Here is a 16,670-nt window from a genome sequence, read left to right as displayed (position 1 = left end):
AAAGATTTTATTTACTTATTTGAGAGAGAGACAGTGAGAGAGAGCATGAAAGGGGAGAAGATCAGAGGGAGAAGCAGACTCCCCGTGGAGCTGGGAGCCCGAGGCGGAACTCGATCTTGGGACTCTGGAATCATGTCCTGAGCCAAAGGCAGTTGCTTAACCAACTGAGCCACCCAGGTGCCCAATTTAGGGAATTTTAGATACCACATACAAATTCACTAAAGTTAAACATGGATAATAGTTGACAAGATTTTGGGATTGGTTGAAGAATGTTCTTAAAAGTGGCAGTACAAATGCCATTTAGTACAGTTGCCACCTAAAACATTTTTTTACTGATTGTAATTCTGTAGATTTAAGTGTGAAGTGGTATTTGAAATCTGAAAACTTTTTAAGGTTCTGCTCCTGTGCTGTTTTGTTTGCAATATATTTATAGGTAAGTACCAGAGATTCATTTAATAACCTTTCCTGTGTGGCTTATCTTTGATGGTTATAGATTTTATAAATGGCACCTTATGATTTCTTTCATTAACAGAATTCTGCTTGGTCAGAGTCGTGATGGCATTGTGTTCAGCACTGATGACTATTTTCACCATCAAGATGGGTACAGGTATAATGTTAATCAACTTGGTGATGCCCATGACTGGAACCAGAACAGAGGTTTGTTTTGGGCCAAGTCTTTGGGATGGAATATTTGGCTAGGAGTTAGTTTTTATTCTCAACTTGACTTTTACCAGCGGAATGATTTGGGCAAGCTATTTAAATAGCTTTGAGACTAGCTTGTTCGTCTGTTAGAGGCCATGATATTTATACTTGCCTTACTTGATCAAGGTTGTTGTTAAATTAGAGGATTTAGATAGGTATATTTTATAAATTGTAAATAGTGTACCAATATGAGCTGGTAAAATAGAGATGTGGGATATTTTGATAGCCTTTATTTTATACCTCATAAATAAATTCAAAGAACTCTTCATACTCTTGTATATTCTCAAAAGGTCTTTCCCTGAGAGTAATGCTAATGTTCTAAGGCTTAATATAATGCCTGTGAATATTAAAGTTTTTCCTGTTGATATTACTCTACAAAAGTGTACTTAAATATATTTTTTAGAAGCATATCACAGAGTTTTTTTTTCTCATTCTGGGATTGACTGCACATTTGAGTCACCTGGGGACCTTTTAAAAAAACTTAGGCCTGAATCTTAGCCCCGGAAATTCTCGTTTAGTTGGTCTGGAGTGGATCTAAACACCAGTATTTTTTGGGAAAGTTACCCAGATATTCTAATGTTGCAGTCAGGATTGAAAATTTTTGATCTAGAACTAAGTAGGTAAGTTGATTTCTTTTTTAAAAGATGAAGAGTGTATTAATGATTAAACAAATTGTTTTTCTTTTGAAAAAATTTAAATCTAACTTAGGTTACAGTGACTTCCATACCTCCCATCACTCAGAATTATTACCATTTATCAAGATTTTGCCTTACTGGCTTTATCTTTTTTGTTTTAATCGCTCAGGTATTTAAAGCAGGTTTTAGACATCAGACATCTTGCATTTCAAATTTTTCCTACTTAATGGCATTTTATTTAATTGCAGTACCATCATCACACCTTAAAAAAAAATAAAACAAACAATTCTTTAACATCATAGAATACCCAGCCTGTAATGAAATTTCCCCTTGTCTTAAATATTTCTTTATAGTTCTCTTTGAATCAGGATACATGCCAGGTCCTGGTAGTACATTTAGTTTGTTACCTTTAAGTTTATTAATCTCTTTCCTCTTTTTATCCCCTTTTTGCCTTTTTAACATTAATTTGTTGCAGAAGTTGGTTGGCTATAGAATGTCCCATATTTTATAGTTTTCTCTTTGCTTCCATGTGACTATTTATCTTGTTCTTCTCCTGTATTTCCTTAAATAGAAGTTAGTTCTAGACAGGAGGATTTATTAGGTTCAGCTTATTTTTTCAGTAAGCATAATTCTGGTTGTCCCAGTTTTAGTGATACTAAGATAGATTAATAACTTAAAAGAAACAGCTTACTCTTTCCATTATCAAATTCCCTATCAACCTTATGTCTAATGGTGTTATCCAACAGTGAATTGTTTCCTGAATGTGAGTGTTCATTAAAAGTAGCTAAATGGTGATTTTCTAGATCTAACATTCCTTCCATTGCTAGAATTCTTCTGTAATGAAGAACTTTTCACCTAGAAATAGCAACTAGGGTTGTCCTAAAGTACAGTATATACAGGAAAAACAGAATGAATGCTTTTTTTTTAATTGTCAGTTTTCACAATAAGAAATTTCAGTGAGGATATTTTTTTTTTCAGATTTTATTTATTTATTTGACAGAGAGAGATCACAAGTAGATGGAAAGGCAGGCAGAGAGAGAGAGAGAGAGAGCGAGAGGGAAGCAGGCTCCCTGCCGAGCAGAGAGCCCGATGCGGGACTCGATCCCAGGACCCCAAGATCATGACCTGAGCCGAAGGCAGCGGCTTAACCCACTGAGCCACCCAGGCGCCCTCAGTGAGAATATTTTTGAGTAAAAAGTTTAATGTGAAATAAGTTTGATTATAAGATAGTTTCCTAGTATTGGTTCTGTAACACTGTGGGATTCTCCACAGAACATTATGCCACAGAACATTACTGCGTAAATCAAGTAATGATGGTATTGCAATTCCAAAAAATTTTGGGGGTTACTGGACTGAGGTTAAAGAGAATAGTAGTAGGTGATGAATGGAATGAATAAAGGCAGTGGGCAGAGATAGTATATCTTTGGTGGACTGAAATTTGTTTGTATGGGACATTTTTTTCTCTTTGTAATACCAGTCTAGAATATTACATTAAAATGTTTATGCTATGTGAGTTACACTTGCTGAATAAAAAGCTGTTGAGGTACACTGCTAGTTTTACTATCAGTATAGCCTAAATTTTTTCAAGGGAATGATAACTAGCAATCATCAGACATGTTGAAAATTATAAGCATGATTTACTTAAGACTAAATTTCTTTTAACAGATGTTTATTGAACACTTTGAAATGCCAGTTACCATTCTGGGAATCTCTCTCTGCTTCATGTGTATTATTAGAAGAATCTAAATTCATGTTAGACCACCTATAAATTAAAAAGCTCCCCAAGGTGTCATTTTGTTTCTTAAGAGCATGGTAGTAATTTTAAGAAATGACTCTTGTTATCAGGGTATTCAAACATTATTTACTTAGGAACCCTTTCCTCTTGGAATATACTAGAATGTGGTATTGAGTGATGATTTTTCATGGAAAGAGGATAATCTCCCCATTCCTGCAGATCAGAGATTTAATTTGATTATTAAGCTTCTCTTCTAGAATATAACTTCTTGGAGGTGCCAGCCTAACTATTAGACATTAAGAGGTTTAGCTTAGTAATTTTTTTTTTTTTAATGGAAGATTTGTTTACCATTTATGATTGGGGATAGAACAATGTAAGATGATGGCATCTTGATGTCCTGTGTGTGACCCAACTTCTAAAATTCTGTTGGTATTTGGAGACATCTTCCAAATATATATTCTACCATAGTCATTATGACTTAATGAACCATTAGAATTCTGTCTGCCCTTAAACATCTGTATAAGTGTTTTCATTATGTAGAATTTAGTGTTTTGAATTCTAAGTCCCAACAATACTTCCATATCATTGCCTTTTGCCTCAGCCTTTTAAATTTTATTGTAGGTTCTTAATTATGTTTCTTGTCTATTTACATTTAGGGGTACACACACTCCTGTTGTTAACAGTGGCTCACTGTGGCAGTGATTCTTACCTCATGGGGGAAGAGATGGCAAAGGGATAGGAAGATGTAGTTTAGAAAATTTCCATGTGATCCCAGCTCCTAATTTGAGAATTCTAGTCCTAAAAAATACTTACAAAGTCATTTGAACTGTGTTACTTAGCTACGTGGTATATAAGTTTCTTATTTCAGAAGCATTATTTATAATTGTAGAATATTGGCAAATACAGATAAGCATAGGTGGCTGATGTTCCTGTTACCTTCAGATGACCACTTTTGATATTTAGAAACTCTTCCCGGATATCTGTATTTTGACCAAAGTAAGGTCATACTTCATATACTGCAGTATAATTTGCCATTTTCAGTTAACAGTCTTTCCATGTCAATAAATGCTCACCTCTTTTCATACTCAGACTGTATTCAGAGTAACTTGATCTTGTATTTCCTGTAAATCAAAGTTAGCTGTATACTGAAGGCTTCCTTAGTTTGAATTTAAGAAAATGTTTTTTCCCAAATGTCATTATCAAAACCAGCATCTGATCCAGAGAATACACATTGCCTGTGATTATGTCTCTTAATTCCCTTTTACTCTAGTGAGGTCCTTTTTCTTCCCACCCCACTAACTCAAGAGATTGCATAGTTTTGGTTTTAAGTACAGATATAGGACATTTCATAATAATGAATGTTTAAATTTTATTTTTTATATTTTAATCTAATAGTTCTCTGGTTTTTGTTTTTTAAATATATGTTTTATTTCAGCAAAACAAGCTATCAATCAGGGGAGATCTCCAGTTATAATAGACAACACTAATACACAAGCTTGGGAAATGAAACCATATGTGGAAATGGTAAATATGTGATGTGAGAGAGTTTTTTAATATTTTATTCTTACCAGTTTTTTCATACTCTGAAATTTTGGCTACTTTGATCTTCATTATATAAACATTTGTCCCTATTTTCTAAAGAGGTGTGTTCATTAACTTAGTTTCTAAAAAACTGGGAATGGTACTTACTTACTAAGAAATATGCTCATCTTGTTAGTTTTGCCTGGACTTGAAGACAGTAATTCAAAATTGTCCAGTTATGTGGTCTTAATATTTTTGTGAACCATATTATTTAAAAGTAAAGTGTTTCTTGGTCGAACAAATTTAGATGTATTGTCTAAATGGAACTTCTATTTATCTGCCTTCTTTTTTACTTTAAGAAGTATTCTCTGGGTTTTTGTTTTCTTCCTTTCCTTTGTGTAGGCCATAGGAAAAGGATACAGAGTAGAGTTTCATGAACCTGAAACTTGGTGGAAATTTGATCCTGAAGAATTAGAAAAGTAAGGCACTCAAATTTTTTTGAATCCTTATCTTTGAAAAGTTTTTTTGAGTCTTCATCTTTTTTTTCTTTTCTCCTTTACACGGTCAGTTTCTTTACTATATACTAGCTTTTGCTTGTCGAATGTTTGCTCTTTGTGAATGGGGACTGCTACTCACTTTCTGTCAAGAGGAACATTGACTTAAATTCAGAGTTTCTTGGGGCACATTCCCATGGTCAATTTTATTAAATTTTCCTTGTTAAGTGTGTGTGTTATTTTTTTCTCTGTAAATTCCTACATTGTTTCATAGTTTATTGAACGCTAGTGGAGATCCAGAACACTTGGAGGGAAAAGTTAGAACTTTTCCTTCTGGTTTTGAGTAGCCCACTTATCTGCATTGTCCTTCAAACTTTTCTTCCCATTTTAGGTCTCATCACCTGTTTTCCTGGGGCTTTCATCTTCTTTCTCTTTTCCATCTTTACTACTACAGATTCATAGTCCAAGACCCTTGTAATCAGTGTGTTTTAGAATTCAGGGTTTGTTTTTGTTTGTTTGTCTTTTAAATAGAAAGGTAATATAGTACATACGCATAATCATAATACCCCTAGTAAAGCTTGGGGCAGCATGCCATAATCACACATCTTATTTTTTCTGTAGCAAGTCACTACTAATCCTCTAATTAGATAAGAAAGATTCTGCATAATCTAATGTTTGTTCTGAGTAGATTGTGCTGCCAAAAGAGTACAGGTTTGGTTAGATTTCGTGACGTATGAGTCAACAAAATACTGAATTTTCAGACCATTTTAGATTTCAAGCTTTGTGGTGAGCAGTTGTGGACTTTTATTACTTTCAACCCTGGCTTTCTATTTGTGTTCACCTTTATCCCTTTCCCCTCATGTCACTGGTTTTCCTATGACTTTTTTTCTTTCTTTGTTTTTATTCTCCCTCTCTTCTTTTCTGTAACAACTTTGAAATTTAATTCACATACCTTATATTTTATGCATTAAAAGTGTACAATTACGATTTTCGGTGCAGTCGGCTCTTGAACAATGCAGGGGTTAGGAGTGCTGACCTTTGGGACAGTCAAAAACCCACAGATAATGGATTTTTGAGTCTGTTTTTGATGATGACTTTTGATTTCCCCCAAATCTTGACTACTAATAGCCTACTGTTGACCAGAAGCCTTACTGATAACATAAACAGTTGATTATCACCTGTTTCACATGTATACTGTATTCTTACGGTAAAGTAAGCTAAAGAAAAAAAAAATTTATTAGGAAAATCATAAGGAAGAGAAAGTACATTTATAGTACTATACTATGTTTACTTCTTATTTTTTATTTAAATTCAGTCCATTAAAATACAGTATTTTATTAGTTTCAGAGGCAGAGTTTAGTGATTCATCAGTTACATATAATACCCAGTGCTCATTACATCACGTGCCCTCCTAGGTCCACTTACATGTGGCTTTTTTACTGTGCTGTATTTATTGAAAAAAGCCACATGTAAGTGGACCTGCCACTGTTCAAACCTTTGTTGTTCAACGGCCAACCATATATGCACAGAGTTGTGCAGCCATCACTTCCTTTTTTTAAAAACCAGTTTTTTCCTCCACCTCAGCTTGCCCTCTTTCATCTTAAATGTTATTCTGTGTGTGATGTTCAACTAATTTCTTTTTCCCCCACCTTTTATTCATTTTGTTACCCTTTTTTCCCTTTCTGATTTGCACACCATGTGTTCATATGTGAGTAAAACAGATAGATTTATGAGTAACTGGTATTACTCATCTGCTTCTGTGTGTATACTATACCTCAGAAGAGGTGGAAGTTTAAAAACTAAAGCTGTTTGGGTTATGCAGAATAAATGAATTGATGAAATACAGTTAGGCTTCATTAACATTTGAGGGACTGTTGAAGTTTATTAGAATTCTTAATATAATTGACTTTACAAAATAAAGTCAGTTTAACTGATATGCAGAATAGTTTGACAGGTTTTTTTTTTTTTTGGTAAATTGATGGAATTACCAATTTTGACATCTTGTGGATTTAGTCTTATCTTGTCAATTTCAACTTCAGATCCCTCTTTTTCTTTTTTTATCTTCTAGTCCTTTTTGTTTTTTCTTCTCATCTTGAACATAACTAAGAACAGTTTAAAAAGTAAACATTTTCTGTGTATCTCTTTTTTGGGAAAAATTAATTAGCATAGTAAATCTAGAACTATAATATTAAATGTAAAATATGTTCCTATGTGTTTTGCCATGTGCAAGTCAAGTTATAGAAAATTACAAGGGTAAAATAAATTGTAAAATGTTTTTTGAGGGTCAAAAATAATTTTAAATCACTTTTTGTTGTTACAATTAAACTCACAGAAAATGACATAAAATATAAATACACAGCTTAACAAATTTCTTGTAAAGGCAGATACTCACTTAACCATTATATAGGAATGTTACCAACACTTCAGAAGTTACATGAATTCCTTTTCCCAGTAATAATTTCTTGGTAATTACTTCCTTCTCTTTAATATATCTTTTTTCTTTATATTTTTTAAATGTGTCTTTTTTTCTAAAATGTGTTTTGCCTAACACCATAGTTTTTTCAAACTTTATATAAGTAAAATACAGTATGTGTTCACTGTGCCTAGTTTCTGTCACTCAACATTATGTTTGTGAAATATGTCCAAGTTGTTATATTTCTAATAATTTGGTATTGGTAATTTTAAAAATGCAAAAGGAAGTGTCCTAACATAACTTTGAAAAGTAATAAATATTTCATACTGATTTTTGTAATCCTAGAAGTTCACTCAATTCCTCTATAATTCTCAATACACTGTCTCATAATCTTTGACTTTGTTATTAAAAGAGGGGGAATATTAACTCTGTGGTTCAGTGAATTGGTAGTTAGTTTTATGTGACAAAGATATTACCAGTTAACATTTTGCTGTGATTTGTGGTATCTTTAAGTCTTTAAAAAATATATTGTTAAAATTTTTGAGAGCCAGTGTCAATTTTTTTTGTTTAAAATGTGGGTGAATGAGTTGTATGTTTTAGTATTTATTTGTAAATATAATTTAGAATCTGTACTCTGTTACTCTAAAACAGCTTAGTCTCTAAACCTAAACATTCTAAAGAATTAAAATCCTTTTCTTTTTTGGTAGGAGGAATAAACATGGTGTATCTCGAAAGAAGATTGCTCAGATGTTGGATCGTTATGAATACGAAATGTCCATCTCTATTGTAATGAATTCAGTGGAACCACCACACAAAAGCACACAAAGACCTCCTCCTTCACAGGGGACACAGAGGTGGGGAGGCTCTCTAGGCTCACATAATCAAGTCTCTGTTACAAATAATCATTAAACTGGCTATTTTCAGCTAACACATTTGTTGCTTGCCCTTGAAAAAAATTAGTGAGCCTATCTTGAAGTTTAAATAGTTTAAACTTAAAAAAAAAAAAAAAAGACTATATTGCCTCACAAAGGATGTTCCCCACAAGTTGTTTAAGTCCTAAAGTGTAAATAAAAATTATATAAAATTGTTTTTTAAATGCTTTTATAATTTCTTGTTGTAATTCCCTTGGGTTATTATGAGAACACCTTAGTGGAGTGGGTAGGACCTAGAATAGTTTTCTACAACCGAGTTTTAAACTAATTGTATCTATTTTGTAAATAATGTTGAATAGTTTTATAGCTCTTACCTAAATCTAACTTTTCATAAAATACTAGTATTTTTTCTTAACTACCTTAAATATATTAGAAATACTTGATACAGGCACTTCAGTTGATTCATTATACAGTAAAATTATGTTTGTGCAAATTCATCTGTATGACAGAAATATTTCTAAGTTATAATTAGCATATCACTTAGTTAAATTCTCCATCAAATGCTATACAGCAGTAGGTGTATCAACTACCTGGGTGGTTTTCTCCATAATATACATATCATAATATATAATATACCCATATTCATCACCCTTCTCAAACCATCCCCCTATCCCTCCACACTCCCCAATTCTGGAATGGATAAATAGGGAAATCACTGTATACTTAGAAAAAGCTTTTCAGGTTATTCTGATAATATATCACTTTTCTCTATTTAACACTATATAATTCTAATATAAAAACTATTTTGGACACATTCTTAGCATTAATGGTAAGATTTGTCTTGTAGGATATTTTATTTCTCCTCATTTCAGTTTTTTTGTTGACCAGCTATATGTCTCATTGAATAGTTTTCTTTATTAGATTGTGTTTTGTCACTTAAAATTTAAAAGCTGGGATGGAATTCATTTCTGAGACTTTATAATTCATCCTCATCTTTGATTTGCTCTTTTTAAGGAAAAAGCCCCAGCTGGTTACATGCTATTAAAAAAAAAATGTTAGGATCCTTCAGATGTTTTACATGATATTTCATGGCCCATTAACTTTCTCCTAACCCAGCACATCCTAAATCTAGTAATCTTTCTTCTATTGTTTAAACCTTTTGCTGTTCTTTTCAACCTTACTTTATTCTCCCACATTTATATATTACTTCTTAAGTAATTTTGCAAGTCTCAAAACTAAATACAATACTCTCAACAAGGTCTGTATTACGTTGCCTTTAGGGAGATAAGACTATGATTTCTATTTATTTGTACTATTCACTGCTGTTTCCATTTGAATGGATATTAGTTTGCTTTATTTTGTTTAACACGTGTTTGTATGTATTCATCTTAACTAAATATGATATAGTAAATATGCTAATTCATGTTTTGTGTGTAAATGTATATATATTTATACATATACACATTTTCTTCATCTGCTATTTTCATGTATTTTGTTTCAGAGTAATACTTCTTGGTATTTAGGCTTGTGTTTTCCAGTATTTTACTGTGTACTTTAGCACATATTGAAAATAGTACAGAAGGATTTAATTTGGGGACAGGTGAAACAACTGTTAGATATTATATACTGTGTGTTCCTTTCTGTCTTTATAAAACTCTTGGGAGTAATAGTGCTATGAATCTATAGTTTATGATTAATAGATACGAAATTAGCACAATTTATTTTAAGGAAGTAGAGAATTGCCTTTGAAAGTTACAAATTATAAAGAAAATGTTCATGTTAGACAGTAGGTCTGAAATAAATTTCCAGATTTTATTATGGGTCAACTTGATCTTTTAGTACTTCTTTTTTTTTTTTTTTTTTTTTTTTTTTAAAGATTTTATTTATTTATTTGACAGACAGAGATCACAAGTAGGCAGAGAGGCAGGCAGAGAGAGATGGGGAGGCAGTCTCCCTGCTGAGCAGAGAGCCCGATGCGGGACTCGATCCCAGGACCCCGAGATCATGACCTGAGCCCAAGGCAGAGGCTTAACCCACTGAGCCACCCAGGCGTCCCTCTTTTAGTACTTCTGAGTACTTAAATAATCATGTAGAGATCATTAATCATTGCTGATTTATTTTAGTGTAAATCCATATTGAGGCAGAGAAATTAACATTCTGAAAAACTTTGAAGGTTTTTTTTTAAGGACTGAAAATTAGTAGTTCCTCTAAATATATTAAATTAATAGCTCCCCCATTAGCATTCTGGTTAATTTTATTTTTATTTTTTGAATGATAATAATCATGAGTATGCAATAAAATATACCAAAATCACTGTTATAAGTCATTGCTTTAAGTCTATAAAAATCTTTAAAAATCAAAGAAATTTACTAATTAAAGATATTTCATCAGATTTTTTCTTGTATTCAGATATTCTTGGGTTTTTTCTCCCCCAGTTATATTCTTAATGGAATAGCCCCCAATTGCTATGCCCCATTCTAAGTTGGTCTCCATCCCAAAGAATAAATGCAGCATTAGTCATCATATTTAACTAAGATAAAATACTTAAGTAGAATGCAGCTTAACCTAAGTTGTTTTTTTATAGGCTTGGTATCAAAATCACTTCCTTTTTGATAAGCAAATTTATGGTTTCTATATGTCATAATCCTGCTAGCAAAAATACTTCATGTGGTCATTAAGTTGAACTGTTGGTACTGCTTTTTAAATAGGTAATCTTTATTTCCCATATTCACCTTTTCAAAAGAAAATTTTAAACTTTTTAATATTTTATGTGTGTTTTAAAGTAAGATTGTTTATAAAAGATTGGGTTGTATTTTGTTGTTGGAGCAATAGGGTGGATTTAAGTATTTGAAGTTTGGTTACTTCTTAATCTAATTAATATAGATTGTAGAATTTTCTAGTTTTATGTATTAGTAACTTCTGGAAGAGTTTATGATTTCAGAGGATGTGAAATACTTATTTTGACCACATTCGAGTTTTTGTTGCAGAAATGTCTGATTTTCTGAGCCTGGCTTTTAGAGTATTTATAAAGAAAATTGGTGGTGTTCTCTTTGAAAAATTGTGAAGAAATGTGGTTGTTTATATATTAGTGCCTTGATCAGATAGGTTTGCTAGTCTTCATGGAAGTTTTATTTAGTATTCTAACATAAATGCAGTAACTGAGAATTTGTTATTAGGGCTGAAGATGTGTGTGTGTGTGTGTGTGTGCGCGCGCGCGCATGTGCGATTCTAACATTTGCAACCCATTAGAGTAACACCTTAGTCTAGAATCATAACAGTATTGTTTAGTTTTGTTACAGTAACCATTCAGAATAAATATTTGGTAGTAGCAGAAAAAGATTGAGTTAATGGTTTTAAAGTTAAATTTTATAGGTTATAATTTTTAAATAAAAATTTTTTTCCATTAAAATTGTTAGATGTAATTCTTGTGAATTTACAGAGGAAGGAGTGATTTTGTTAAGAGATAAATGAACATCTCCTTTGTGATGGTTTTCTTTCTCTTTACTAATTAAGATTGGCATACCAATTTTTATTTTATTTTTAAGATTAAGGTATTATTAAAATAACTGGTTTCCCTATATGTATATCAGATTTCTTCTTAAAATCCTTGGGATGGTAAAAGATACTGTTTAATTTGTTGAATGAAATAAGTTCTGAAAGAGGAGTAGTTAGTGATTTTCTCTTGTGTCTTTCTGATTCCTTTTTTCATATTTAAAACATTTAAAACATTTAAATTAATTCAATTCATTTGATTCAAAATGCTAAGTATCTTAAGTCCAAAAAATATTCACTTTTTGCATGGTTTGTAAATTGTAGAGCAGACTTTGAAAAGTTTATAATTACGATTTTTGCAGCCAGGTTCAGAAAACTTGTAATAGACTGATTATCATTTATATTCAATTTCTTTATTTAGAGTAGATTAAGAGGCATAAGTTTTATAATAGAATACATTTGTAAGCTTAATTTTTAATATATCTTCTGTGAAAATTTTAAACACATTGTCGCTGTCAAATTATGCACAGAAACAAGGGGAAGGAGTAGCACAAATAACTTTATGAAAAGAGAGCCTCAAACTAAGGCTGTGTCTCTTGGAAAATTTGACTTTAGGGTGCATTTAATAGAACTTTATTTTAGTAATTTAGATTAGAAATAATCTCTTCTTTCTCCTTTTCCCTAACAAATTTTATTTGAATGACAACCCTGTTGTGTTACAGATGTGATAATTGTGCTAATCACGTATTACAATACATTTCCCAGTGTAGGACCCATTAATTTCAATAACTGTCTTAAATTTAAGTATGAATAAAATAGATTATTTTATTTAGCATAGACACAGTTACATTTTGTCTCCTAATCCTAGAACAAGACACAATCACATTAACAGCATTACCCCTACTTTGGTGAGTAACTGAAGACTTCATTTGGGAATGTCTTCCAGTTATAAATATTGCAGTGGGTTTTTTTTTTTTTTTTAATTAAACTTTTTGTAAATTAGTGGGAAGACTGAGAGATTTTTAAGATGACCTAGGGGCTTTTTGCCATTCAAATTATTAGTAACTAAGGGGAAATAATAATAATAGGAAAATAATCTGTTCATTCATGTTTAAAATTGTGTTCAAGTTCAGTAGAGTCCTTTGAAATACACTTTTATTTGGATTGTTTTCTTGTTTTGCAGTTTTAACTGCATTCTCAGGACATCTAAAATCAAAGTTTTGCCCTTGGGGTTAGTTCATCTACAGTTGTCAGTTACAGTTGTACAACTCCGTAGTGTCTCTTCAGTTATAATCCTGAACTCTAAGTTTTTTTAGTATTACAAAATGAAATTTGATTTTGGGAGGGGATTGTGGGTTTTTCCTCTGCCTTTATTATTTTTTCTTTCTGTTTTTTTGTCTTTAATAGTATTAGGAATTGTGTTTCTTGCTTCTTTCATAGTCTTTCTTGTACACATTTTCTTTTTCTTCTGTCCATTTTCTGCTCAGCCATCCTTGTGTAACTGCATAACATTTTTAATGAAAATGGTGGGATGGTAAGTGGCTGACAAAAATGGCAGTAAATCTCCCCCTCCTATGTTTCAGTGAACGCACTGTTCCTTAGGAAACTTATTTAATTAACCATGTTAAATTTATAGACCAGCAGCTTTGCAGTTGGTTTCCTGACCCTGCTATTTAATTAGAACTTACATATGAAAATACTTGGAAAGATTTATAAAAGTCTAAGAATCCCATAAGCATGGCATAGTACTTGGATCTTAATTCAACAAAAATTTATTTTATAATGCTTAAGCGTCTTGATGATAGTCTTGTTGGTAAGTAGTAGTTGGGAATTGAGTATTGTAGAAATTAGTGATACGTCATGATTCTCTAGACCACCCTTATTAAAGAACGGAGTGATTTTGAAGGAAAGCTGATAGCTTGTTTTGAGTTCAACCTCTACAAGTGCTTTATATTGTGGAATGCTGCTACAGTGAGCAGTAAGAATTTAATAGCAACAAGCCTTAATATAATAATGTTCATTTAAGTAGCTGCCATTTATTTGATGCCTGTCAGTGCCAGGCTGTGTTGTAATTGTGATTGTTAACAGGTTCAGAGTTTTCATAGCAGTCCTACAAGGGTTTTCTGAAGAGGAAACAGTAACTTAGCAGAGGTTAAGCAAAGTTCTCCAACATAAATTTCTCTGGGGAAGATATGTAACTGGGATCCAACTCTAGGTCAGACATATTCCTCACTATAGCCCATTTTATCTTTTTTTTTTTTCATTTTTAAATATATATTTTTTAAATTAACATATAATGTATTATTTGCCCCAGAGGTACAGGTCTGTGAATCAGGCTTACACACTTCACAGCACTCACCATAGCACATACCCTCCCCAATGTCCATAACCCAACCACCCTCTCCATACCTCCCCTCCCTCCCGATCCCATCTTGTTTCATTTTTTTCCTTCCCTATGCCCCAAACCTTCCACTTTGCCTCTCAAATTCTCATATCAGGGAAATCATATGATAATTATCTTTCTCTGATTGACTTATTTTGTTTAGCATAATACCCTCTAGTTCTTATTGCAACTGGCAAGATTTCATTTCTTTTGATGGCATAGTATTCTGTTGTATATATATGTACCACATCTTCTTTATCCATTCATCTGTTGATGGACATCTGGGTTCTTTCCATAGTTTGGCTATTGTGGACCTTACTGCTGTTAACATTCAGGTGCACGTGCCCCGCTGGATCACTACATTTGTATCTTTACGGTAAATACCCAGTAGTGCAATTGCTGGGTCATAGGGTAACTCTATTTTCAACTTTTTGAGGAACCTCCATGCTGTTTTCCAGAGGTAGCCCATTTTATCTTTTAAACATAGTCATCTTTTCAAAAATTATTACCAATATAGCCTTTTTTTTTTTAAAGGTAGGAAAGAAATTCCAGTGAAGATTTGAGTGCATCTTTAATGGTACCTTTGTTTTGTTTTTTCATTTTTTTTTTAATTTAAATTTGATTAATTAACATATAATGTATTATTGGTTTCTGAAGTAGAGTTCAGTGATTCATTAGTCTTTTTTTTTTTTTTAAAGATTTTATTTATTTATTTGACAGACAGAGATCACAAGTAGGCAGAGAGGCAGGCAGAGAGAGAAGGGGGAAGCAGGCTCCCTGCGGAGCAGAGAGCCCGATGCGGGGCTTGATCCCAGGACTCTGGGATCATAACCTGAGCGGAAGGAAGAGGCTTTAACCCACTGAGCCACCCAGGTGTCCCGATTCATTAGTCTTAATGGTACCTTTGGATTTAGAGGGTTGAAGGTATGTTAATTTAGTAACAAAATTGAATATAGAAACCTTTAGATGACCACTTAGAGTCCTATTTTTAAAAGATGACTCAAAGTAGAAATACCATTTAGTATTTTATGTTTTCTACAAAATATACATTGATATAATTGATAATCATATTTCAGCAATATCTTTTCAATTGAATTTTTACACATGCAGTTGTGCTCTAATGTTTAAATTTTATTTTAATTTTTGATTTTAATTAGCTTTTGAAATGTGTAGTATTCAATAAATGGATTAAGTTACATAAGCTGTTTGTTTTGCTGATTTTGAGGCAATATTTCCCAGACTAGATCAGCACTGTAAGTGGTCTTTATTTTTCTTTTAATGTTCACATATTCCTTAAGTCTGAGCTAGTAGTAGAAGTTATGGAAATTACATCATTTTTTTGAATTTCTGAAGAATTATGCATTTCTTTATTTTATAATAGCATCTTTTTCTTCTGTGTTGTTTAACTTTCCAAAATTAAAGAACAATAAAAGAGCCAATTAAGTTTAATATATAAATAATAAATTGAGTTAATTAGATTCTACAAGGAAAACCTCTAAATACAAAATGAAGAATTGTTGTTGAATAATAATTGTTGTTGAATTATTATTGTTGAGTATTGGCCTTGTTTTGTTTTAGTTAACCTAAAAAAATAGAAGGACTGGATGTTTGGGTTTTCTTAATCCATAGAGTAGATTGTGATTTTTTTTTTTAATTATTTCTGAATGTGAAGTCAGAAGTAGAATTTTTGTTGGAAAAGGAAAGACTTCTTGAAAAAAGAAATAGCATTAGTTTCATCAGTAGATTAGTTTTTAGTTCAGGACCTAGAAAGCAGCACATTATCGAATTGAGGTTATTGGAATATAGTACAATGTAACACTGGCAAAGATGTGATTAAAACATTTAAATTCAAATATAAGTAAATTGAAGTTTGTACAAGAAATGTATTAGGAGGCCTGGCCTGGGCCAGACAATTTGAATTAATGTAAAATTAATGAGGAAAAAAACCCCATTTTTGTTTATTTTTATTATTATTATTTTTAAAGATTTTGTTTATTTATCTGAGCAAGAGATCACAAGTAGGCAGAGAGGGGAAGCAGGCTCCCTGATGAACAGAGAGCCTCATGCAGGGCTCGATCCCAGGACCCTGAGACCATGTCCTGAGCTGAAGGCAGAGGCTTAACCCACTGAGCCACCCAGGTGCCCCCAAAAAACCATTTTTAAAAATATTCGGGAATGATAGGGAAGAGATTGTTAAAGTTAGTAGGATAGTGGTCAAAAGTGGTATTTCTCCCTCTCTATCTCACCTTTGTTTTTCAAAAACCAGTAGAGCCCAAGTTATTAAAAAAAGATTGATTACCTTGTATCCTGAGTGCCATAAAACAGGGTCTTCCTTGTCATCCTTGGTTACTACTGGGTCTTTGGATTTTTGTGCCTTTAAAAAGAGTCAATAAAATATTTGTTGAAGGGGGCACCTGGGTGGC

The 16,670-nt window shown here is 32.3% G+C and overlaps 1 protein-coding gene across 2 annotated transcripts in view; it reads left to right on the top strand.

Moving 5' to 3' along the window:
- N4BP2L2 (NEDD4 binding protein 2 like 2) overlaps window positions 1–16,670 on the top strand; it is a 76,987-nt gene that overhangs the window by 13,609 nt on the left and 46,708 nt on the right. For both annotated transcript variants that reach the window (XM_032880018.1, XM_032880020.1), the window contains exons 3-6: window positions 533–657; window positions 4,508–4,596; window positions 4,996–5,072; window positions 8,208–8,354. In XM_032880018.1, coding sequence (XP_032735909.1) covers window positions 533–657; window positions 4,508–4,596; window positions 4,996–5,072; window positions 8,208–8,354 — 438 coding nt within the window. The remainder of the gene's footprint in view (window positions 1–532; window positions 658–4,507; window positions 4,597–4,995; window positions 5,073–8,207; window positions 8,355–16,670) is intronic.

The sequence above is a fragment of the Lontra canadensis genome, unplaced genomic scaffold (genome assembly GCF_010015895.1).
Source record: "Lontra canadensis isolate GAN:19392208 unplaced genomic scaffold, GSC_riverotter_1.0 scaffold67, whole genome shotgun sequence".
Lineage (NCBI taxonomy): Eukaryota > Metazoa > Chordata > Mammalia > Carnivora > Mustelidae > Lontra > Lontra canadensis.
The sequence above is the reverse complement of the archived record's forward strand: the minus strand, read 5'-3'. Positions and strand labels throughout refer to the sequence as shown.